Source organism: Phocoena phocoena, chromosome 2 (assembly GCF_963924675.1).
Source record: "Phocoena phocoena chromosome 2, mPhoPho1.1, whole genome shotgun sequence".
NCBI lineage: Eukaryota > Metazoa > Chordata > Mammalia > Artiodactyla > Phocoenidae > Phocoena > Phocoena phocoena.
Window position 1 is genome coordinate 84878075 of NC_089220.1, and position 26775 is coordinate 84904849.

A 26775-nucleotide genomic window follows, 5' to 3' on the forward strand; every position below is an offset into this window, starting at 1 on the left:
TTGAGAGTTAAAATAGTATAGTTTTTTTTTTTTTTAAGAAAAGTATGGTTATTTCAGGACTTACCCGGTGGTTCAGTGGTTAAGACTTTTTGCTTCCAAGGCAGGGGGCACGGGTTCAATCCCTGGTTGGGGAACTAAGATCCCTCATGCCACACGGTGTGGCCAAAAAAAAAAAAAAGAGAAAAGAGGAAAAGTATGGTTATTTGAAAACGTATTTCAAATATTACTTACTTTAATCCTAATCAGTGATCTCATAAGAATTTCTTATTATCCTTAAAATGCTCTTTCTATATGGCACGTGCGACATACACAAAACTGTGCACGCATGCCTTTTTTTAAATTGAAATTTTCTCTTGAAGATAGCTTTTTTGTGCTAAATTTGAATCATTCTCTTATTTGGATTTTCAGAATGCCTTTGAGGCTTCATCTTTTTTTCTGTGTCTTGCCCCCACTCCCTCACTTCACATCCCCATGTTCTTTGAATATACAGATGATCATGGTAATCCATCATTTTCTTTTTTTCCCCCAAGCTGAATTTAGGTATAATTGACAAATTGTACATACTTAAAGTGTACAACATTGTAATTTGACATATGTATACTTTGTGAAATAATTACCACAATCAAGTCAGCCAGCACACGTCATTTTATTTTCTAAAGGAAGAAGTTTGCAGAAAGACCTTCTGGTCATGGTTAGAGCCACTCATCAGTTGCTTGGAGATTTGGGGACAGAATAAGGGCATAACTGAGTTGAGCATTACGTACTCTTTTGAAAAGCTTTTCCTTTTTGGTATAATGTTATGTAGATTCAAGTTACATATTTCATTTTTGACTTTTTTTCCTTCCTATTGTATCTTTTTATTTTGTTTAAATAGACTGACTATAATTTTACCATGTAATTGAAGAGTTCCTTGCTTCTTAGTTTATTAGAGGATTAATATTCCATTTTTGGCAGTTTATATTTACATTTGTTAATTGCTTGCCATGTACTTCAGTTAGATTAGATAATTAATATTTTTACGTATATTCTTCCAAGATTTTCTATTAATCCACTTGTGTGCCTATGTATATATTTTTATAGAAATGGAACTAATGTGTATGTGGTAACTTATAGAAATTTCATATCATAAAGTCATGTTCTGCTTTCCATATTAACAAGTGCAACTCTATATTACTATTTTAGTTTTAATACCTTCTTATTATTACAGTCCTTTTGGCTGGACATTTAACCTTTATGGGTTTTCAAATAGTATGGTGATGAACATCCATGTTCAGTATAGGCTATTAAAAGTGGAATTGCTGTGACAGTGAGTGCTTTCTAAACATTTATAAATGTTGCTAGAATTATACCAACTACACATTTACCAGTAGTTGGATAGTGCCACTTCTATATTCTTTTTTTTTTTTTTTTTCTGGCTGTGTTGGGTCATCTTTGCTACGCGTGGGCTTTCTTCTAGTTGCAGCGAGCGGGGGCTACTCTTTGTTGCAGTGCGCGGGCTTCTCATTGCGGCAGCTTCTCTTGTTGCGGAGCACGGGCTCCAGAGCATGTGGGCTTTAGTAGATGTGCCTGGGGTCAGTAATTGGGCTCGTGGGCTCTAGAGCACAGGCTCAGTAGTTGTGGTGCACGGGCTTAGTTGCTCTGTGGCATGTGGGATCTTCCCAGACCAGGGCTCAAACCCGTGTCCCCTGCATTGGCAGGCAGATTCTTAACCACTGTGCCACCAGGGAAGCCCACTTCTATATTCTTAACATTGGATATTCAAACTAATAGGCAGAAATTGATGTCTTGTCTTAAATTTATATTTCTTCAGTGATAGGTTTATTGACCATTTGTCATAAACTTTGTTCTATAAATTGCTTTTTAAAATTCTTTGCTAACTTTTATTGGAGTGGCTTTGTTTTTTTCCCCATATATTTCCAAGAGTTTTATTTTTTTCCAGGTTGTAATTTTGTAATTTATATTTTAATTTTGTTCAAAGGTCTTCCCACCTCCCCTGACAAAGGGAAATCAGAGATTAATCTGGCGGTCTCTTCTTTTTAAGGTTTTTGTTCTTTAGAAAATCCTTCTCTATCCTCAAGATTTTAAAATATTTAGATTAATAAATGGGCTTAAAAAATTAAATTGTTAATATATCTGGAATTTATTTGATGTGAGATTTGTCGTAGAGCTTCATTTTTCCCCCAAATGGCTAGCTAGTTGTACCATCACTTGTTGAGAATAAATACTTTCCTTACTGGTTTAAAATGTCACCTGTGATACAGGAAATTAAAATATACCAGTGTTTGGGTCTGTTTTTGGTTTCTGCTGTCCATTTTGTGACCAGCGCCAGGCTGCTTTAATTGGTATTTCAGTGTTTAAATAAGGTACTACCTTCATATACCTAAATGATCTTTCTGTAAATACGATTTAAAAGGTTTAAAATGAAATATAATACAAAATTATTAATTTAGTTTTATCCATATCTCCTTATTGAGTTTATTCCCATCCTGTACTTACAGCAACACTTTTCCATTTCAAAGCAACAGAAATAAGTTACAAAAGCCACAGCAGTAGGAATACTGTGTATCTGTTAGGTTTATTACTTTGCTTTCTTGGTAGAGTCTTTACCCTGTGTCTTAATCAGAGTTAAACTCCAGAAGGCAGCCAATCAGCATAGTATATTTGGGTTTTCTCACTGGAATAGTCCTTACTGAAAGACATGGTCTACTCTGCTCTAGGAGCTGTTAATTTTCTTGTACTGTTAGGGGACAGTGAGGAAAGGAGGGAAGATATTGTGTTATGATTGCTCTGTAAAAGGAGTAGAAATAGCGAAGAGTTCTTGGAGACAGAAGTGTTGCTGAGACCGAAAACAAACAAACAAAAATAAATACAAAAACTGGAAGAAGTTGAAGAAATTTATCAGTATGTTTTGCAAAAAGATAGGAAAACGAGAAAAAAAATTGCTGGGATTTAAAGGAGTTGGAGAAAGTGAGGAGAGAAATGGAAGAGAGAAATTACTCAAAGAAATGATGGTGGAGGCACTTCCCTGGTGGTCCAGTGGTTAAGACTCCGTGCTTCCACTGCGGGGGGTGAGGGTTTGATCCCTGGTCAGGGAACTAAGATCCTGCATGCTGTGCAGCATGGCCCAAAAAGAAAAAAAAAAAAAGAAATGATGGTAGAAAATGTCTCGGAGCTGAAGGACATGACACTTCTGATTTAAAGGGCCCACTGAATACCAGGCAGAAATAATTTTAAGGTGACTCTATCTAGACACAATCTTCTGACGTTTCAGAGCATTGAGGGTGAAGAAGATATCCTGAACTCTTTTAAAGAGAAGGCACTTTTCCTAGGAAGGATTTAGAATCAGTTTGATATCAAAGTAACACTGGACGTTTGCATCATTGTTTCTAAAATCAGAGTCTAGGGACTTCCCTAGTGGTCCAGTGGTTGAGCATTCGCCTTCCAATGCAGGGGATGCAGGTTCAGTCCCTCGTCGGGGAGGATCCCGTATGCCTTGGGGCAACTGGAAGCCCGTGCGCCACAACTACAGAGCCCACTCGCTCTGGAGCTCACGCACCACAACTAGAGAGAAGCCCACGTGCCACAGCGAGGAGCCTGCGCACTGCAATGAAAGATCCTGTGTGATGCAACTAAGACCCGACTAAGCCCCCCCCCAAACAAAAAATTAGAGTCAAGTGGGGATTGGATGAATTTTTAACCTAGCATTCTTGGCCAAATTATAAATCATAATTTATAATTATGCATGAGATAGAGATATATTAAAACATACAATCAGGATGTAGGAAGTTGATCTCTTGCAGTCTCCTGGTGAATTTCTTGAGGTTGTGCTCCAGAAAATGGAAAACAAAAAATTCAAGAAGCATGAGATAACATCTAGTGAATTGTGGACCCAGCCCAAGAGGGGGAGAAAACAATCTTAGGATGACAACTACAAAGCAAGACTAGAAAGCAAGTAGTTTAATTTAAAGTAGAAAATCAGGGCTTCCCTGGTGGCGCAGTGGTTGAGAGTCTGCCTGCCGATGCAGGGGACACAGGTTTGTGCCCCGGTCCGGGAAGATCCCACATGCTGTGGAGTGGCTGGGCCCGTGAGCCATGGCCGTTGAGCCTGCGCGTCCGGAGCCTGTGCCCCACAACGGGAGAGGCCACAACAGTGAGAGGCCTGCGTACCGCAAAAAAAAAAAAAAAAAGCTAAAGTAGAAAATCAAAAGATGCTTAGAAGACTATCTTTAAGAGAATATTAGGTTTATTTTAAGAAATGACATGGTTAAGAACCTGGATGATTAATGTTTAGGTGAAGATTCATGCCACCTTCATCAATTAAAAAACAATTAAGAACACTGAAAGGAAAAAATTTGTACAGGAAAATTATGGTCCAACTATGAACCAATACAATTTTTGGTAAAATTTTGAGCAATTAAGAGTATAAGAAAAGAGAATCTGTTGGACAGTTTCAACAAATTTAGTGGTATAGAATTACATTTTCTTCCTCTAAGGGGTCAGTCACATTAGTTGATTCTACAAGGATTGATCACATAAGCATAATTTTGTAAGCAAATGTATTGGTATTTTGATTTTTAGAATTGGCATATACAAATTGCTAAAGTTCCAAATAGAATTTTAGAACAGAAATCAGTGCTATAAACCATGACAATGTGAAAGTAGCTCTATAACTGGCAGAAGATGAAAAGTGGAGTAGGTTTAGGATGCTAATTTCCTTATCTTTCATCACACTTGAGTCCTTAGCCACTGCTAAATCATGGAGTTGAGGGGAAAGTGTTTGATTTAGGATTATTGAGGTAACCACCAAAACTAAACACAAATGGTTACAAGTAGTCAGTCGTGGGGACTGTGACACTGGGTATGGTGGAAGACTTGCCTTTCATTTTTGTGTCATTTTGTACAGCTTGACTTTTTTCGTGTTTGTGTATTTTTTCTGTAGTTAATGTATAAATTAAAAATTATTGTTTTTGATGCATGAAATCTAGGCATTTGATGATAGCTTTTTTGTCATTGTAATAGACTTAAAAACTGTTCTGCCATTAGTGGCCCATTAATCCATTGATGTGAACAGAGGGATATTAACGTTATTAGACAGTCTTTGTGAAGAGCACTGTATAAGGGTATGTCATTTAAATCTTGCAACCTTTTGTGATAAGGAGGTTTCTCCATTTTACAAATACACTAACTGAGTGCTTAGAGCGTTTAAGTGACTTCTTCCTCAAGGTCACATTGCGGTAGGGATTTGAGCGGTAGGGATTTGAACCCAAGTTTTCCAAGTCTTTGTGTTTTTTCTACTGTGTAAGATACAATTTCTGCAATTTGGCCTTCACTCTTATCACCTGTTTACTCTTGCATTTGCCTAAAAATACTGCAGGTGGTATTGATATAAAAGCACTGTGCTTAGCTGCGGGTTGTACCATGACAAAGGATTACAAATCTGGTGTTCCTCCTTTCTCAGCCCACTTAGAATTTTGTTGGAGATGTATACCTACGAGTTAACTTTATGTAAAGAGATCAATAAAATTGATATCTGTAGGAAACTGATTAGGAAAAAAGAACACAAAAATTACCAGTATCAGGAATGAGAAGTAACATTACTGCAGACTTTAAAAGGATAATAAGGAAATATTAGGAACAATTTTATGCCAATAAGTTGGACAATTTAGATGAAATGAACAAATTTTTTGAAAGATACAAAGCTACCAGACTCACTTAAGAAGAAATAAATAATTGCTTAGCCCTGTACCTGTGAACTTGTAGTGAAAACTCCCACAATAATGACACCAGTTCCAGATGTCTTCATGGTTAATTCTACAAAACTGTTTAAGGAAGAAATAATATCGAGTCTACACAAACACTTCCGTAAAATGGTTTTATTCTATGAGGCCAGCATTACCCTGATACTCAAACCAGAAAAAGACATTACAATAGAACGGTAGAGTAATATCCCTGAGGAATGAATATATATATGTATGTGTGTGTATATATATATATATATATATATATATATATATATATATAAATGAAAATTTAGCAAATCAAATCCAAGAGTATATTTGAAGGATAAGTACATCATGGCCTAGTGGGGTTTATTCCAGGTCTGCAGGGTTAATTTAACACCTGAAAATAATCACTGTAGTTCACCGTTACCGTAACAGACTTTTTAAAAAATGCCATAGTTTCAATAGATATTTTGAAAAATTGACAAAATCCATTTCTGGTAAAAGTTCTTAAGCACCCTAGGAATAGAAGGAGACTTCCTCAACCTGATAAGGAGCATCTATAAAAAACTCTACAGGGACATCCCTGGTGGCGCAGTGGATAAGATTTTGCACTCCCAATGTAGGGGGCCTGGTTTCAATCCCTGGTCAGGGAACTAGATCCCACATGCATGCCGCAAGTAAGAGTTCACATGCCACAACTAAGGAACCCAAGTGCCGTAACTAAGGAACCCGTGAGCCACAACTAAGACCTGTCATAACCAAATAAATAAATAAATATTATAACGCAAACAAAAACAAAAAACACCTCTACAGCCAATGTACTAATGGTGCTGAGTGCTTTTCCCCAGAGATTAGGAGTGAGGAATATTGTCCTCTTTCATCATGTCTGTTTAACATCATACATTCTAGCCAGTGCAGTAAGGCATGAAAAAGAAAATGCATCCAGGTTGGAAAGGAAGAAATAAAATTGGCTTTTTCATAGATAGGGAAATTCTAGGGAATCTACAAAAAAGCTACTAGGACTGTAAGTTAGTTTAGTGAGGTTACAGCATACAACAATGTCAGTATACAGTGTATTTGTATATATACCAATGAACAACTGGACATTGGAGTTAAAAATACCATTTAAAGGGCTTCCCTGGTGGCGCAGTGGTTGAGAGTCCGCCTGCCGATGCAGGGGACACGGGTTCGTGCCCCGGTCTGGGAAGATCCCACATGCCGCGGAGCGGCTGGGCCCGTGAGCCATGGCCGCTGAGCCTGCGCGTCCGGAGCCTGTCCTCCGCAACGGGAGAGGCCACAACAGTGAGAGGCCCGCGTAACGCATAAAAAAAAAAAAAAAAAAAAAAAAAAAAAAAAAAAAAAAAATACCATTTAAAGAACATACAAAGAAATGAAATGCTTAAGGATAAGTTGCAAAAAAAACACTTTATACTAAAAAGTGCTTAGAGCACTTTAAAAGATCTAAGTAAATGGAGAGGTACACAGTTTTCATGCATCAGAGGACTCTGTTGGTAAGATACAGTTTTCCTCAGATTGATTTATAAATTTGATGCTGTTCCAATCAAAACCTCAACAGGCTTCTTCTGGTAGAAATTAGCGAGTTGTTTCTAAAATTTATATGGAAAACAAAGGACTTAGAATAGTCCTTTAATAAACAACTTTGATAAAGAACATAGTTGATAGACTTACACTACCTGATTTTAAGACTTAACTATAAAGCTGATGTAATTGGGTTAAAGAAAAAGACATTCACATACCTCATTTTATTGCACTTGGCTTTATTGTGCTTTGCAGATACTGCAGTTTTTATAGATTGAAGGTTTGTGGCAATCTGGCGTCCAGCAAGTCTGTTGGCACCATTTTTTCCAGCAACATATGCTCCCTTCATGTCTTTGTGTTGTAGTTCGGTAATTCTCACAATATTTCAAACTTTTTCATTATAATTACACTTGTTTTGGTGATCCTTGATCAGTGACCTCTGATGTTACTAATGTAATTGTTTTGAGGCTCTAGGAACTGCACTGATATAAGATGGCAAATTTAATAAATGTTGTGTGTGTTCTGACTACTCTAGCTACTGGCTATTTCCCATCTCTCTCCCTCTCCTTGACCTCCCTATTCTCTGAGACACAACAATATTGAAATTAGGCCGATTAATAACCCTACAATGGCATCTAAGTTTTCAGGTGAAAGGAAGAGTCTTACATTTCTCATTTTAAATCAAAGTTGGAAATGATTAAGCTTAGTGATGAGGGCATGTCAAAAGCTGAGATGGGCTGAAAGCTAGGCCTCTTGCACCAGTTAGCCAAGTTGTGAATGCAAAGGAAAAGTTCTTGAAGGAAATTAAAAATGCTACTCCAGTGAACACATGAATAATAAGAAATCGAAACAGTCTTATTGCTGACATTCAGAAAGTTTAAGTGGTTTGAATAGAATATCAAACCAGTCACAACATTCCCTTAAGCCAAAGCCTAATCCAGAGCAAGGCCCTAACTCTCTTCAATTCTGTGAAGGCTGCTGAGAGAGGTGAAGAAGCTGCAGAAGAAAAGTTTGAAGCTAGCTGTGCTGTGCTTGGTTCTTGAGGTTTATGGAAAGAAGCTGTCTCAATAACATAAAAGTGCAAGGAGAAGCAGCAAGTGCTGATACAGAAGCTGCAGCAAGTTATCCAGATCTATCTCACATAATTAATGAAGGTTGCTACACTAAACTACAGATTTTCAATATAGGCAAAACAGCGTTATGAAGGAAGAAGATGCCATCTAATACAATTCTGTTCGTTTTTGCATCACGTATTTTGATGGTCTGTCATCAGGTGTGTAAATGTTTGTGATAGTTTCTTCTGGATGGATTCAACCTTTTATTAATATATAATGTCCTTCTTTGTCTCTTGCAACCTTTTTTGATTTAATGTTTACTTTGTCTGATCTTGGTGTAGCCATCCCTGTTCTCTTTTAGTTATTACTTACATGGAATATCATTTTCCATCCTTTCACTTTCAACCTGTTTGTATCTTTGGCTCTCAAGTGAGTCTCTTGTACACTTGAGGGTATAGTTGGATCATGCGTTTTTTTAATCAATTCTGCCAATCTTTCTTTTGATGGGAGAATTTAATCTATTTACATTTAAAATAATTATTGATAATAAGGAGGGACTTCTGTCATTGTGCTGTTTGTTTTCTATATGCCTTAAAACTCTTTAGTTCCTCATTTCCTGCATTACTGTATTATTTTGTGTTTAGTTGATATTTTGTTGTGAAATGTTTAAATTTTTTCCTTATTTCCTTTATGGGTATTCTATAGCAATTTTTTTGTGCTTACCATAGGGGTTACATTTACCATCCTGAAGTTATAGCATTCTAATTTGAATTTATACCAGCTTAACTTGAATAACATAGAAAAACTCTTCTCCTTTATAGCTATGTTTCCATACCTTTTGGTTGTTGATGTCACAGTATTACATATTTATACATTGTGTGCTCAAAAACATAAATAATTTTTTAAAGTACCTTAATTCTTTTTTTTTTTTTTTTTTTTTTTGCGATACGCGGGCCTCTCACTGTTGTGGCCTATCCCGTTGCAGAGCAACAGGCTCCGGACGCACAGGCTCAGCAGCCATGGCTCACGGGCCCAGCCGCTCCGCGGCATGTGGGATCTTCCTGGACCAGGGCACGAACCCGTGTCCCCTGCATCGGCAGGCAGACTCTCAACCACTGTGCCACCAGGGAAGCCCAGTGCCTTAATTCTTAAATTATGTAGAAAACAAGATTTGGAGTTATAAACTAAAAATACAGTAATACTAACTTTCATAGTAATGGTTTTTTCCCTTTAAATGTATTACTCTCTCAAATCCTGTAGAAAATGGAAAGTGCAGTTACAAACCATTGTTATAATAATACTGGCTTTTATAATTGCCCATGTATTTACCTGTAGTGAGATCTTTAATTTTTCCGTATAAGTTTGAATTATTGTCTAGTGTCCTTTCATTTCACCTTGCAGAACTCCCTTGAATATTTTTTGCAGGCAGGTTTAATGGTCATGAACTACCTCAGCTTTTGTTTATCTGAGAATTTCTTAATTTCTCCCTCACTATTGAAGGACAGTTTTGCCACATACAGGATTTTAGCAATTTGAATAGATCAGCTCACTGTCTGGTGGCTTCCAAAGTTTCAGATGAGTAATCTGCTCATATTTCTATTGAGGATCCCTTGTGATGATTCGTTTCTCTCTTGCTGCTTGTCTTTCTCTTTTGAAAGTTTGATTATAATATGTCTCAGTGTGGGTCTCTGTGAGTTCATCTTGGAATTTGTTGGGCTTTCTGGATGTTTATATTCATGTCTTTCCTTGAAGTTTGAAAGTTTTCAACTGTTATTTCTTCAGATGTTCTCTCTGCCCATTTCTTTTTCTCTTGTCTCTCTGGAATGCCTGTGATGCCTATATTGGTCCACTTGATGGTATCACACAGGTCCTTAGGCTCTGTTCACTTGTCTTTAATCTCTTTTATTCCTGTTCCTCAGACTCCATGATTTGCATTGTCCGATCTTCAAGTTCACTTATTCTTTCTTTTGCCTGTTCAAATCTGTCTTTGAATCCCTCTAGTTGATTTTTCATTTTAGTTACTGTACTTTCCAGCTCCAGGATTGCTTTTTGGTTTCCTTCAGGTTTTATGTCTCTTTATCAGTATTTCCATTTTACTTACACATTGTTTTCTTGACTTTCTCCACATCTTCCTTTATTTTTTTGAGTATCTTTAAGACAGTTGTTTTTTTGTTTTGTTTTGTTTTGTTTTGCGGTACGCGGGCCTCTCACTGTTGTGGCCTCTCCCGTTGCGGAGCACAGGCTCCAGACGTGTAGGCTCCGCGGCATATGGGATCTTCCCGGACCGGGGCATGAACCCGTGTCCCCTGCATCGGCAGGCAGACTCTCAACCACTGCGCCACCAGGGAAGCCCCAAGACAGTTGTTTTTAAAGTCTTTGGTATATCTGTCATTAGGTCCTTTTCAGGGACAGTTTGTTGATTTATTTTTTTCTTTTGAATTGGCCATACTTTCTTGTTTCTTTGTATGCCTTGTGATGTTTTGTGGAACAGTGGACATTTGAGTCTAATAATGTGGTAACTCTGGAAATCAGATTCTCCTTCCTCAGGGTTTTGTGTTTGTTTGTTTTGTTATTTTGATTGTTGTAGGCTGTCTTTTTGCCAAGGATCCGCCTGAGGTGTAAACTTAAGGTATTCTCAGGTCTTTTCTGAGCCTTTCATTGGGCATGCATAGTCACTTTCTGATTTTCCTCATACATGCAGGGTTTTGGTTTTTTTGTTCTGTTTTGTTTTTTTAGTGTTCTAGTCTTTAGTGTCTGGCTCCCAAAAAGGGGAAAAAGTGAAAAATGAAGAGGAGAAAAAGGTGCTGTCCATTTAAATCCCCTGGAAGTTACTTAAGACAAAGGGATAACGCCTTGCAATAGTGTGAGGAGCTTCAGCAGCAGTGGCTTCCTGCCTCTTTGTCTGCACCTCTGTTGCCAGAAGCAGCAGTCAGAACAGAGATCCCTGATATTTGGAAGACAAGGTCCTTTCTGCTCACCCTGGCTCCCACTGTGTGTAAGCTGCTCCAGGAACACATGCCCAGCTGCCTGCCAGGTGACAGGAGGGATGAAGAATGGGTAGCTGCTATTGTGCCAAGAGCTGAAATTGAACACAAAATTTACTGTCCAGGTCTTTCCCTGGAAGTTGTAAGCCTTCAGCAGACTCCAGAGTTTCAAAATACATCAGACAGATTCTGTCAGTACAGTTGTCGTTCAGATTTGGAGTTATATATGCGGTGCTGCCTACTCCACTATCTTCCCAGAAACCTCTCAATATCCATTCTTAAATTAAAAACCAAAAAGCTGTTAGCAAGCAAAATTGAATATTGTAATGGTGCTCCTTCTCTTTTTCATCTGTAATTTCATTGCAATCCTAATCAAAATCTTGACAGCTTTTTATGTGAAGCTTGAAAAGCTGATTCCAAAATTTATATGAAAATGCAAGGACCTAGAAATAGCCAGGAGGGATGTTGAACATCTCATTTATAACTGGAAATGCAAACTACATCCACAGCAAGATTCCACTACATGCCTGCCAGAATGGTTATAACAAAAATCCTCTGATAATATCAACTCTTGATAAATGGGAACTCTCATGCACTGCTAATGGGAATGTAAATTGGTATAACCATTTTGGAAAGTAGTTTGACAGTACCTACTGAAATTGGTGATTCACATGTCCTTGATCTAGCAGTTTGACTCCTAAGTAACCAGCAGAACTGCGGTCTACAACAATGTTTATGGCACCATGACGCAGAGTAACTAAAATCTGAAAACAAACCCAGATACCTAATAGCAGTAGAATGAATAAATAATAGTATGAATAATCAGTGGAGTAGTATACCACAGTAAATATAAATGAATTATGTTCAACAGCATGTAGATGCATTTTACAGATATGTGTGTGAGAAGAAAAAAAGCTACGCAAAGAACACATCTTTGTAATCATGCTTTAAAGATTTCAAAAGTAGGCAAAATTATTATTATATTTTTTAACATCTTTATTGGAGTATAATTGCTTTACAATGGTGCATTAGTTTCTGCTTTATAACACAGTGAATCAGCTATACATATACTCTTTATTGGAGTATAATTGCTTTACAATGGTGCATTAGTTTCTGCTTTATAACACAGTGAATCAGCTATACATATACATATATCCCCATATCTCTCTCCCTCCCACCCTCCCTATCCCACCCCTCTAGGTGGTCACAAAGCACTGAGCTGATCTCCCTGTGCTGTGCGGCTGCTTCCCACTAGCTATCTGTTTTACATTTGGTAGTGTATTTATGTCCATGCTACTCTCTCACTTCGTCCCAGCTTACCCTTCCCCCTCCCCATGTCCTCAAGTCCATTCTCTACGTCTGCGTCTTTATTCCTGTCCTGCTCCTAGGTTCTTCAGAACCTTTTTTTTTTTTTTTAGATTCCATATATATGTGTTAGCATACAGTATTTTTCTCTTTCTGACTGACTTCACTCTGTGTGGCAGACTCTAGGTCCATCCACCTCACTACAAATTACTCAGTTTCGTTTCTCTTTATGGCTGAGTAATATTCCATTGTATATATGTGCCACATCTTCTTTATCCATTCACCTGTTGATGGACACTTAGGTTGCTTCCATGTCCTGGCTATTGTAAATAGAGCTGCAGTGAACATTGTGGTACATGACTCTTTTTGAATTATGGTTTTCTCAGGGTATATGCCCAGTAGTGGGATTGCTGGGTCATATGGTAGTTCTATTTTTAGTTTTTTAAGGAACCTCCATACTGTTTTCCATAGTGGCTGTATCAATTTACATTCCCACCAACAGTGCAAGAGGGTTCCCTTTTCTCCACACCCTCTCCAGCATTTATTGTTTGTAGATTTTTTGATGATGGCCGGTCTGACTGGTATGAGGTGATACCTCATTGTAGTTTTGATTTGCATTTCTCTAATGATTAGTGATGTTGAGCATCCTTTTCATGTGTTTGTTGGCAATCTGTATGTCTTCTTTGGAGAAATGTCTATTTAGGTCTTCTGCCCATTTTTGGATTGGGTTGTTTTTTTTTTGATATTGAGCTGCATGAGCTGGTTGTAAATTTTGGAGATTAATCCTTAGTCAGTTGCTTTATTTGCAAACATTTTCTCCCATTCTGAGGGTTGTCTTTTCATCTTGTTTATGTTTTCCTTTGCTGTGCAAAAGCTTTTAAGTTTCATTAGGTCCCATTTGTTTATTTTTGTTTTTATTTCCATTTCTCTAGGAGGCGAGTCAAAAAGGATCTTGCTGTGATTTATGTCATAAGAGTGTTCTACCTATGTTTTCCTCTGAGAGTTTTATAGTGTCTGGCCTTACATTTAGGTCTTTAATCCATTTTGAGTTTATTTTTGTGTATGGTGTTAGGGAGTGTTCTAATTTCATTCTTTTACATGTAGCTGTCCAGTTTTCCCAGCACCACTTATTGAAGAGGCTTTTCTCCATTGTATATTTTTGCCTCCTTTTTCAAAAATAAGGTGACCATATGTGTGTGAATTTATATCTGGGCTTTCTATCGTGTTCCATTGATCTTTATTTCTGTTTTTGTGCCAGTACCATACTGTCTTGATTACTGTAGCTTTGTAGTATAGTCCAAAAGCAGGCAAAATTAAGCTATGATGTTTAGGTGTGATGCTTGGTGTTTAAAAAGGAAAGCAGGGAGGTGGCTGTCATGTAAGTGAGTCCCTTGTGGGAAGGATTATGACTGAGAAAAGCATGCAAAGGCTTCTGGGGTTTATAGTAGTATTTCATTTCTTAATCTGTAGAGTGTTTACATGGTTGTACAATATATTTGTTAATATGTATTAAGGTGTATATACACTGTTTCTGCACTTTATGGGTATTATATTTCACAATAAAAAGGTTGAAAATGGGGCTTCCCTGGTGGTGCAGTGGTTGAGAGTCCGCCTGCCGATGCAGGGGACACGGGTTCATGCCCCGGTCTGGGAAGATCCCACATGCCTTGGAGCGGCTAGGCCCGTGAGCCACGGCTGCTGAGCCTGCGCGTCTGGGGCCTGTGCTCCGCAACGGGAGAGGCCACAACAATGAGAGGCCCACGTATAGCAAAGAAAAAAAAAAAATGTTGAAAATGTCTTCAAAATAAGAGGGAGATGAATATAGTATGCTGATTATTAGCACAGCAGTTTTTTCGGACTTGCGTGTCTAACACTTCATTTATGGAGCAAGTATGTTGGGCACTGCTAGGAGTGAGAGGAGTTAAGAAAAAGATAATTAGTTTCTAAGTCCATCTGTAAAAGGTTACTCTCAGTTTGATGAAACAGGTATATGGTAATCATGTAGATATATATTTATGGTAATTTTAAGTGCCACAATAACAAAAGTGCCATGTGTTTTAAGTGTCATGAACAAAAGTCTTATCGAGAACTCAGAAGACAGAGTGATAACGCTAGGGAACCTCAGGAAGTTAGTGTATTTTAGAAGACATTTGAATAGAAATGAGGGGATATTAATTCTTTCTTGAAACAGGTTTCTGTGAATATATGCTACTCTGGTTCTCCCCTTATCCTGCCTTTGCTAGTAGCTCCCTTTATCTGGGTTTCAGATGAAGGGGTATGAGTATCTCTAGTGTATTGTGAAGGGAGCAGAGAAGTGCTCTATCTTGTGTTCCAGGCTGTGTAAAGGAATCAAGTGGACAGCGGGCTAATGTAGTGTGAGGAAGTGGACTGTTGTTTTGGCCCTTGTGTGGAGCTGTCCATTTTCATGGCTTCAGGTGTAGTCTCTGCCAATGACAGCCCTAATTTTTATTGCTTACCCTACTTGGCTATGTTGCTGTCACTCCCATCTTACATGTCCTAAACAGAACTCAATTCAGTAGGTTTTGTGAACTCTCCTATTTATTGGAACCACCATTTTCCCTCTTATCCACAATTGAAACTTTAGAGTTGTGTTTGATTCTCTATGAGGAATTAGGATGTTTTCAGACATTTTAAGAGGGTTACTTCTGAAGTATTGTATATTTAGGAGCTATTATTTTCAAAAGAAAAAAAGATGAGAAGGGTTCTTTACTTATTATAATCATTAGTTTATGGAGGCTTAGAAAATCGTTGAAACATGATTAAGAGAGGTAAGACAATAGTACTTGACCTGTCTGAAGGCTTTTATTTTTGTAGTAGAATTAATGTGTGTGAAATAATTCGTAAAACTAGACAATAAAGCTTTAACCAAATGAGTGGTAGAGGCTCTATATACACCACCTTCATTGTAAGGTCGTCCCTGGTTACCCTTTTATTATTGTTATTATTACTTTTAAGAGTTTTTTTTTTTTTTGATGTGGACCTTTTTTTTTTTAAGTCTTTATTTGTTACAGTATTGCTTCTGTTTTATGTTTTGGGGGTTTTTTTGGCCATGAGGCATGTGGGATCATAGTTCCCTGACCAGGGATTGAACCTGCACCCCCTGCATTGGAAGGCAAAGTCTTAACCACTGGACTGCCAGGGAAGTCTCCCTGGTTACCCTTTTCAAAATTGCAACACTCCCCCTCAAAATACATACTCCCTAAACATACTGTTTACTTCTCTCTGCTTTGTTTTTTTCTCGTAAGCACTTATCAAAATCCAACATATTTTCATTATTTGTCTTGTTTATTGCCTGCCTTACCCTCTTCCCTCCAATTTAAATGTAAGCTCCATAAAGGCAGGGGTTTTTGTCAGTTTTGTTCATTACTGTATCTACAAAGTCTGATACATAGTGAACATTTAAATATTTGAATACATGAATGAATACTAGGGTTTAACCAGCCTTTGTGAATTATATGATAAATAAGCTAAGTTATAAAAGTTGGTTAACAGAGACTGCTAAGTAGCTAATTAATTGGCCCAATCACATTCTAGCTCTGAAGGTTTTTTCCTCCCTATTTTAAGCCTTTATTCAGTATTTTGTGGTTATGCTCTGAATGATGTTAGCCTTAGAAGACTTTTGGGCAAAATTGTTCTTTACTAGTTGGGTCTTAATGTTCAGAGCAGATGTACTTCTTATGAAATCAGGTAGCAGTTTGGATACTGCTTTGTTATAAAAGATTAAGTATCTGATTAAGTGTCAGTTGCTGCGTAGTCACATTTTATGTGACTTTAGGCATAGATTTTGGGTCTTTGGTTCAGAGTCACCTACATCCTCTCAGAGCACTGACTATTGAAATTCAAAAAACAAGGTTTGCTTCTCTCTCTTCTTGATGGGATTGGGCAGTTTGCTTTAAGAATAAAGCCAGCAGCCTATTAACCTAGATCCTCCATTTAATTTGGTTAAATAATCAGTGCATATTTTCCTTTCTGTAGAACTTGTTGATAGTATGATTTCATCTCAGTCAGGTTTCATTGCTTTTGTATTAAATGTATTTTTGCTCCTGTGCTGAGTTCAGGCTAACTTTTGAATACAATTTGTCATCAGAAGGCAACAGTAACAGCTCTGGAGCCAGATTGACTGGGTTTGATCCTGCTTTTGCCTCTTACTGATGGACTTGCCTGAACCTCAGCTTCTGCAAAATGGGATAATAATACCTCAAGGACTATTGTTACAGTCACATGATTTAAAACATATGAAGTGCTTAGAGTCTGTACATAGTAAGATTCAATAAATATTTGTTATTTGTAAAATTAAAAACTGTAGTATAGAATGATTACCTTTCCAAGATACTAGAGGAAGTCTCTTCTGACCATGTTAAATATAATAGCATCTCCTGTTAACTCTTCATCCTTTATTTACCCAGCTATATTGTTCAACGGTGCTCTTTTTACTTGATACTATATGTTTATTAGTTTGTTTTCTCCTATGGATTATAAATTCTGTGGAGGCAAGAACTTTGTTTTAGTCATAGCTGTTTTCACTCTAGTGTCTAAAACAGTATCTGATTTATAATAGGTATTCAACAAATATTTGGTTAATAGATGAATGAATTAAAGTGCATGAGGGCAACTAAAGGTTTTCTTAGGGGGCGTCTGTTTGATTATTTTAATGAGTTGGTGCTTTTTATGAGGGAGCGTATTTTGTTTTGGCAATGCCGCAGTGAACTTTTGTTGCCAAAGGCATCTAACCATCTTACCCTTCTTTTTGTTAAGCTATATGTGAAACAGAGCCTGAACAGCCTGTTCGACATTACCCATTATGGGTGAAAGTAGAAGGTGAAGTAGATCCAGAGCCAGTTTATATCCCAACGCCTTCTGTCATTGAGCCTATGAAACCATTGTTGTTGCCTCAGCCAGAAGTTTTATCTACTACTGTAAAGGGCAAACTGCTCACTGGAATTAAACCTGCAAGGGCATATACTCCCAAACCCAATCCTGTGGTAAGCTTGGTGTTAACATCTTCTATTGAAAGTTACAAAAATCATTTGTAAAGTTGATGGGTTTCAACCAGATTTTTGGTTTGTATTCTGTGAATCATGGTGCTTTCAGGTAATATGTCTGCAAGCCATTTCCCTTTCTGATTTAGTCAGTTTAATAGATGGCACTTTAAAAAATGTCATTAAAAGTAGAGTGAATAGTAGTATGGTTGACCCTTGAGCAATACAGGGGTTAAGAGTGTGGACCCTCTGTGCAGTCAAAAGTCTGCATATAACGTTACATTTAACCCTCTGTGTCCATAATTCTGCATGTGTGGATCCAGCCAACCGAGGATCATGTAGTACTGTAGTATTTACTGTTGACGAAAACGTGTGTAAGTGGACCTGTGCAGGATTACTGTAATTCTTAAAGATAGCCAAATCTCTCTTTAGAAGGATCATATAAAGATGGGCCTTTTTTTTTTTTAAACATGACTTGCAAAAGGTACTCTTATTCCTGTAGTATAGAATATTGAGTGATTAAGATGTATGTAGTACACGTTATTAGAAAAGCATTAGGGAGAAGGTTTAAAAAATAACTGTGATCTTTTTAAAGCAAATTTTGTTATACACAGTAAAGTTCAAGATTTAAAATAACATTTGCATGACCAGGTGAAGATGATAGGTAAAAGAGCTGATGCTTCTCTTGTGTTAATAGCTTAAGCATATCTGATTATTAATAAATCCATTTCAGTCTTTACAGTCCATTAAATTGAAGAAGATCTTTTAGTGCAGTGCTATTCAGTGTGGTCTCGTACAGTGCTGATCTATAACTGTTTGTTATTAGTCTGTGATGAAATAAGTATAGAAAATGAGAGTAGATGTTGAGAAACTTTTGCTACAAGTTGATAGAGAAATTTTTATCTATTACATCTAATACTGAAAAACCTGGCCTTTGTTTTTCTGGTAATTTATTTTACAAAAGTTTCAGTCTGTGTGTGACAGGTAATTAAGAAATTTATCCTTCACTGCAGATAATTTGAGAAGCACTGCTCTGGTGTGCTGAATTTTCTTGAAAGAGAACCAGATCCTTTCTAACTGCCCCAAGATTCAGCACATACAAACTGTAATTGTACTATTTAACTTTAAAGTTTGCATTAAATTTTTTAAGTGTTGTAATAGAAGCAAAGATTAAACATCCTTTTCCTTTGGGAGTCCCAGAGACTTTTCCCCAGTGTTTGGAATGTTTTGTTGTATGAAACTTACAGATTCGGGAAGAAGACAAGGATCCAGTCTACTTGTACTTTGAAAGTATGATGACTTGTGCCCGAGTTCGAGTGTATGAACGAAAACAAGAGGAACAGAGACAACCATCACCATCACCATCCCCATCGTTTCAGCAGCAGGGCTCATGTCATTCTAGTCCTGAGAACTGTAGTGTAAAGGTGAATTACTTATTGCATAGATTTTTCTTTTTAACTTCGATTCCCTGTTGCTGGTATTAGAATTTGCATTACTATTGGAATAATTTGAAATAATTCTGAACGGGCAGAGAAGGTTTACATAATGTGTCTATCAATTTATATGTTTCTCTGCATGCCTATTCTAGAGAATATTCCCTTAAGGTCATTAAAAGTATTATTCTTTCTGATGTTGGAGTAACTTTTAAAAGTTTAAACATTTTTGGTTTTAATTAATGTGATTATTAGTATTTGCATCTTTCCACATTGGTGAATTTTCTAAATAACTGAAACTTGTTTCATTAAACATCAAATATTTTTCCTTCTTTACTAGAATTACACTATAAAGTGCACTGTTAATTCTTTCTTGGTAACAGTCACTGTCAAGGACATTAAACAGCAAGACTACTTGTTTTTACAGTTGTATAATATGATAGTAATGCACCTGTGCATGTGGATGTGAAGATGTTCTTTGAGCACTTTAATCTTTCTACCGTTTTAGGCTTCCTTGAGAAATTTAATTCTCATGTCCTAGTCTCTGTTGGTATTAAATATGTGTTGAATTGAAGTATTTTCTGTGTTACTCTCTTTGTCAGGAGCCGGATTCTGAACAGCAGCCCTTGAAACCAATCACCTGTGACCTGGAGGACGATTCTGATAAATCACAAGGTCAGAATGAAAACTAGGTCTTATCATTTGATAGTATTTATATTATATAGGTGTGGATTATACTAATAATGGGGGGAAATCAAAGCTACCAATCCAGAGCATGTCTACCTACCCTGTTTATAGTTTTTGCTAAAAATAGAGATGACAGATTAGTTTTTTTCCAATTATTTGCTGTGTTTCTCACTCCTGTTCTAAGAAATACAGTTCGTTGGTGTTGGTATGGTATGTTGTTGCAAGAAACATTTAGGATGAAGTTAGTGATTTTTGTTTTTAAACTTCTTTATATAAAAACCTCAGCAATATTGGCATGATTAGCTACTGAAATTTTCCCTGGTGTTCTCAATAGTTGCCACAGTTGGAGAAATACAGAGGGAGAAAGGAAGGAGTATTGCTGATTTATCTAGTAAAGGCTAATGCCAGAATTACTATGGTGAAGGGTAGTGTCTAGGGAGTTAACTATTTGTTTTTGGTTTTGCTCTTTAAAACTTCAGACATTTAAGCAGCAGTGCCTCCTAACTTTTTTTTAATGGCATGATAAACACAAAAAGTGGTAATGTTGTTAGCACACCGGGGCAAGTGGAGGAAGCTACCTATTAACATGACCACCCTGAAGGCTGAGGGGATCTGTATCCTGACATATCTGTAACTATAGCACATTGGTTGGGAGATTCTCCTATAGAAATCTAGCTAGTGAATATACATTTAGTTAATACGTTGCCATGAATATAAGCACACTTGAGTGGTTTTGCATAAAATGTAGAAGTGGAGTAATCATATCTAGAGATACAGAAGTAATTCAGAAGTATTTGCAGTGGAAACTAGAGATAGAGCTCACTTTTTTTTTTTTTTTAAACCAAACACCATCTCTCTTGCTGCTGTTCTTTAGGGTTGACTTTACCCATCACATATTACAAAGTATCTTGCAAGTATCTTTGCTTTGCCCATATGGATAGCAAGTACACTATCCCAAATAAGCCTAACCTTGGTTATATACTTTGTTTGCAAGGTGATACTTTCTTAGGTAATAGTTAATGGCTTTTTAGGGCAGTCTTAAGAGGGACTCACTTTTATTGAGAGCCCAGTGAGCAGAATAGTGAAGATTTTATAGTCTGATTATCTGGAATCTTTTTTTTCATGGAAAATTCCCAAATTATGAGTGTCAAATTACCACTGAAAGTACCTGGGAATGGGACACTGGGCAACTGTTGAATTTCTATGCCCCTTGCAGTTTCTGAGAACTCAGGAAAAATAAAAATTTTTCAAAGTTCAGTACAAAATTCTGTGATACAGAAATATCTTTCAATTCTTTATCAGAAAAGAGCTGGAAGTCTTCCTGCAATGAAGGGGAATCCTCTTCTACCTCCTATGTGCATCAGAGGTCACCTGGCGGTCCCACCAAACTGATAGAAATCATCTCAGACTGCAACTGGGAGGAGGATCGGAACAAGATTTTGAGCATCTTATCGCAGCACATCAATAGCAACATGCCACAGTCACTTAAGGTGGGCAGCTTCATCATTGAGTTGGCTTCTCAGCGAAAGAGCCGGGGTGAAAAGAATCCTCCTGTTTATTCTTCTCGTGTGAAAATCTCTATGCCATCATGTCAAGACCAAGATGATATGGCTGAGAAATCTGGATCAGAGACTCCTGACGGTCCATTATCCCCTGGGAAAATGGATGATATCTCTCCTGTGCAGACAGATGCCCTGGATTCAGTGAGGGAGAGATTACATGGAGGCAAAGGTCTGCCCTTTTATGCAGGGCTTTCTCCTGCAGGGAAGCTTGTGGCCTATAAACGTAAACCCAGTTCAAGCACATCTGGGCTTATCCAGGTGAGAATTATCTTTAATCTGGATGTAGCACCTTTTTATACTTAGGTAACACCTTGATTTTTCAGAACCCTTTGTGGGCCTTATATTACTTATCTTCACATTTCCTGGGAACTGGGTGACAAAATCATTATCTCTTTTTGTAATAGGCCTAGGTTAGATGCATACCTAGGGTGAATTTTTGGCACATTTACAAACAAAGGTAGAGTACTGTATTGACTTATAGTTTTCTTTCTAGTCTTCCTAGAAAGTTGCTCTTAAACTGTATTACCTGGGCTGCAGTGATATTTTGACAGTCAAGCAAGGAGAGTAAGGGATTCAGTCTAGTTCTTGGGATTATTATTAGCAGACAGCTTTTAAAATAAACAAGGTGAAACTGACTTTTAAGATAGGCAGTATATGTTTGGAAACTTGGGAGAAAATTTTAATTTAGAATGGTGTTATTCAAATACATAAATATAAAAATGAGCCACAATTTACTTATTTTTTCTTTATTTGATTCATAGAGTTTTTGCAGTCTAATCATTGTTGTAGGGCAAATATCTATATCCTTGCTGTTAAGTAATTCAGGCAGGTATATTAGTAAAATTACACTGGCATTAGAAAATCCTTTGAAAAGAAAAGTTCTGAGGTAAAATGTAGTCACAGTCAAAAAGCTTTTCTCTTTTTGTTCAGTGACATATCAAATGCACTTTTATATCATAGTACCAAATGTGGGGTAGTGTCTGACTTTATTGCTAAGGTTACTTGACTTCACTAGCTCAACTGCGTCTCTGGGCTAAGGTCTGTTCCATTGTTACGACTGATCTACTTAATTAAAAACTTTCTGTTGCAGTTGCTATGTAACTGCTTCTGTTGGTATTTCTTAAACTCTTAATGATGAGAAGAGTGTTTTCTCCTTGTTTCATTTATTGATTGATACTTTGAGAACAGAGACTTACCTGAGATCATTTCTAGTGAGATTAGACGCCCCTCACATACAGTCATAGAAATTTTGTGTTCTCCTGTGTAGGACTCAGAAAGCCACTGTAAAATATGAACCTGCATAAGCAGTCAGACCACTGTTATAAGGTATGCTTTGGGGGAGCTGCTGAGTAGTGTTCAGAGCAAGTCCCAAAGGAGCAGATAGGGGTATCTGATCCAGATCTGGAAGACTATATAGTAAAGTTTACTTTAGGATGGAAAGATCGTATTCTTTGTATCAAACATGGGGCAAAGATATTCCTGATCTTTCTGGAAATAATAACAATTTTACTTAAGTAGCAAAGAGTAATTTTGTGTCTTAAAAGAGAGAGAAGCTTGGTGTAGCTATTCTCCTCACCAGTTCCCTATTAATTTAGAGAGTAGGATTTTCCCCACCTCACTCCACTCCCTCACCCCTTTAAATGATGGAAAAGAGAGACAGGAAAGGGTATCTCCTCTAGTCACTTAGCAATATGACATAGAGAACTTGGGTAAGAAACTTGGGATGTTTTTGTTTTCTTTTTTTAAAAATGATTCTCATGCCTAAGATGGGGTGGTCTGTCAACTCAGGCAGTAGAGAAAAATCTTTACCTCATTCATTGATTCACTTTCTTCTGACAATTTATTGATAATTTTAAAAATTACTGTGAGTTTCAACTAGCATTTACCTTGAGTCCAAGTTTTGTCCAAAAGATGAAGACAATTATCTTCAAAGTTGAGTTTTTTTGAAAATTGAAAACTAAGGTGACTTTGTGGCTTAGGTATTTGTAACAGTGGCTTTCTCATAAGTTAAAGTAGACTCACCATATATTTTTCAAATATGAAGGATGCTTATGAGAAGGGTTCATCATGCCACTGGTCTTGTCAGATTTCATGGAACACAGTTACTCATATTTTTTGCTGATGATTGTTAATAGCTTAACCAGAGTTGCATGTTGACAAGTAAAACAATTGGATGGTTCCTTAGATTTGACTGTATCTTCCACATATCTAGGATGCAGGTATGATGAGTTTCTAAGATTCTCTGTTTCCAAACTACCAAAATGAAGGAGATGAGATTAGTTTAGAGTATCAGATGACAACATTTTTTTTCCATCTCCTAAATACTCAGATTATACCAAATGGAAAAAGTCTATTTCTTTTTCCCTTTAAATCTGAAAAACAGACTTTTAAAACCTTGTAAAAATGAAACCCTTGTCAAGGGAGATGAGTTAGCAAGAGAATTTTATCTTTACAGAATTTCTCTTTGCCACTTGTTTCAGGTTAATGGTAAGAGTTACCCGCAGGCTAAGTTGCTATTGGGACAGATGGGGGCATTGCATCCAGCCAATAGGCTAGCTGCTTATATCACAGGCAGGTTGCGACCCTCAGTCCTGGACCTCTCAACCCTCAGTACTGTCATCTCCAAGGTAGCATCCAATGCCAAGGTGGCTGCATCCAGGAAACCACGTACCCTGTTGCCTTCAACATCCAATTCCAAAACGGCATCCTCCTCCAGCGCTACAACAAATCGCCCTGGGAAGAATCTGAAGGCATTTGTCCCGGCGAAAAGACCAATTGGTAAGTTGGACTGTATATATGTTTTCCAAAGGGTTGTAGCCTGGTGCTGGGCCAGTGGATACAGATACGGGGGTTGTAAAACTTAGAGAAATAAAGAAGTTGGCATTATTTTTTTTCTTGATGTCTATCTTGCCTGAATTTTTAAATTTTTTAGTAACTCTTCTGATGACCTACAATACTAGATGAACTGAATTTGAGTTAATTTTACAGTTATTTCCAGACTTTTAGACTGGTTTTATTAATGTAGAAAAAGACTTAGGTTTTTAATTTTGTTTTTCAAAAGGGAAGATGTATTCTTGAATACTTGCCCTAATTTACTATTTTTCCTATGAGGACTGGTGTTTTTGGTACCAGTCATATGTATGTTTCTTGAACTTAATGAAACCAAGGAGCTAGCAAAATCAAAGTGGGTTGAGTTAGTATTAGTCTTAGAGTAGAAGGCTCTTGTAAAATATAATTTTGGAAAGAGTGCTTTATTATATTCATCCCTGTTCTGTGAGTAAAAACCTCATTTGTTTAACATTGCAGTACTAGAGTCTGTAAAAAATTACCTTCTTGAAATGATTTGTGTTTTAGCATTGAGAGTATATGCAGTTGGTTTATTGGATTCCTCTTTTTGTTGTTTCAGATCTATTTAGGAATGTTAATTAAAAATGTCGTTTGCTCTATTTTTATTCCTCTAATAGGAAATTGAAATCTCTGGCTAAATGCTGGAGTTGTGTGAAGATGGAGGATAGGCCTTGCCTTAAAAAGAACCCATTTTACCTCTTTCTTAAAAAGTAGCTTCAGTTGGTGATTTTTTAAAAAGATAGTCTCATCCTGCCCTCTTTTTTTTTTTGGCTGTACTTGGGCCTCTCACTCTTGTGGCCTCTCCCGTTGCGGAGTACAGGCTCTGGACGCGCAGGCTCAGTGGCCATGGCTCATGGGCCCAGCTGCTCCGCGGCATGTGGGATCTTCCCGGACTGGGGCACGAACCTGCGTCCCCTGCATCGGCAGGCGGACTCTAAACCATTGCGCCACCAGGGAAGCCCCCTGCCCTCTTTTAAAAAATGTCTTTATACATTTTAGAAAAATGCAAAACTTTACTGTCTTGTAAAAGGATAGCAATAAAGAGGTGGAGGTGCTAGGATAGGAGGAAGTGATGGAAAAAAGTTTTAAAATTAGAATTAGGGAGCTTCCCTGGTGGCGCAATGGTTGAGCGTCCGCCTGCCGATGCAGGGGACGCGGGTTCGTGCCCCAGTCTGGGAAGATCCCACATGCCACGGAGCGGCTAGGCCCGTAAGCCATGGCCACTGAGCCTGCGCGTCCGGAGCCTGTGCTCCTCAATGGGAGAGACCACAACAGTGAGAGGCCCGTGTACTGCAAAAAATAAATAAATAAAAAATAAAATTAGGAATACAGTTTCAACTTCTTACTTTCTTCATCTGTTTTTATTCATTCATTCAGAGAGCACACAGAGAAACAGTTGTATTAAGTTGGAAGCTAGGCAGAAATCCACACCCAGAGAGGAAGGGTATGGGCGTCCTTTCTAATGAGGAGGAGTGCAGTCTCTTCATCTGTTTTAGATGATGAAGTTGTGTGCTGCTGTACTGTCTTTCTAGTGTCCTGGCAATTTGATTATATTGCATAACCAAAAGAATTTCAGAAGGAACACCCAATTTCAATTCCTTTGTTAAAGTTAGCATTTTAAAGGTTTGGTTTGGGTGGAGAGGTGTGTTTGATTTCTGTGGGTGGAAATTGGCATGTGTAATGCAGGTAAGAAATTTCTTAATACCTGTAAGAAATTGACCCAGTGGTGCACAATAATGTTGATAAACACAATCACTACAAGCATAAAATATGAGAACTGAAGATTTTTGACCAGCAAATTTTTATTTGCAGCGGCTCGACCCTCTCCTGGTGGTGTGTTCACACAGTTTGTGATGAGTAAAGTTGGAGCCCTGCAACAGAAGATACCTGGAGTTAGCACACCCCAACCCCTAACAGGGCCACAGAAGTTCAGTATCAGACCTTCTCCAGTAATGGTCGTCACACCTGTGGTTTCTTCTGAGCCAGTTCAGGTGTGCAGTCCTGTGACTGCTGCTGTCACTACTACCACCCCTCAAGTGTTTTTAGAGAATGTTACTGCTGTGACACCTGTGACTGCTATTTCTGACGTGGGAACTAAGGAAACTACTTATTCTTCTGGTGCCCCCACTGCAGGGGTTGTTGAGGTCTCTGAAACTAATACCAGCACCCTTGTAACACCTACCCAGTCTACAGCCACTGTGAACCTTATCAAAACGACTGGGATAACTACCCCTGTGGCTTCAGTTGCTTTTCCTAAGTCTTTGGTAGCATCTCCTCCAACCATAACTCTTCCTGTTGCTTCCACTGCCTCCACCTCCATAGTTGTGGTGACCACAGCTGCATCTTCCTCCATGGTGACCACACCAACTTCATCTCTGAGCTCTGTTCCCATTATACTCTCGGGAATTGATGGGAGTCCACCAGTGAGCCAGAGACCAGGTAAGGCCTAGATGTTACAAGCTGGTTTACTGACAGCTGTTTATATAATTTTGTGGTTTTGATAGGATTATAGATATATCAGGTGTTTCTGCTATAACATGATACATATATTCCTAAAAATCATTACATTCTGCAAAACTGAACACTGAAAATAATAGAGCTTGTGGTAAAGATAGGGTTAGGACAATCAGTGAAAATTTC

At 37.8% G+C, this 26775-nt stretch overlaps 1 protein-coding gene across 4 annotated transcripts in view; it reads left to right on the forward strand.

The window, feature by feature from the left end:
- The window catches only part of MGA (MAX dimerization protein MGA), a 91226-nt gene that overhangs the window by 42375 nt on the left and 22076 nt on the right, over positions 1-26775 (forward strand). Inside the window, exons 9-14 of one of the 4 annotated variants that reach the window (XM_065871267.1) lie at positions 17383-17609; positions 18854-19030; positions 19642-19714; positions 21029-21546; positions 23769-24066; positions 25948-26574. In XM_065871267.1, the coding sequence (XP_065727339.1) occupies positions 17383-17609; positions 18854-19030; positions 19642-19714; positions 21029-21546; positions 23769-24066; positions 25948-26574 (1920 nt within the window). The remainder of the gene's footprint in view (positions 1-17382; positions 17610-18853; positions 19031-19641; positions 19715-21028; positions 21547-23768; positions 24067-25947; positions 26575-26775) is intronic. The other 3 variants (XM_065871268.1, XM_065871269.1, XM_065871270.1) reach the window with 3 other exon arrangements.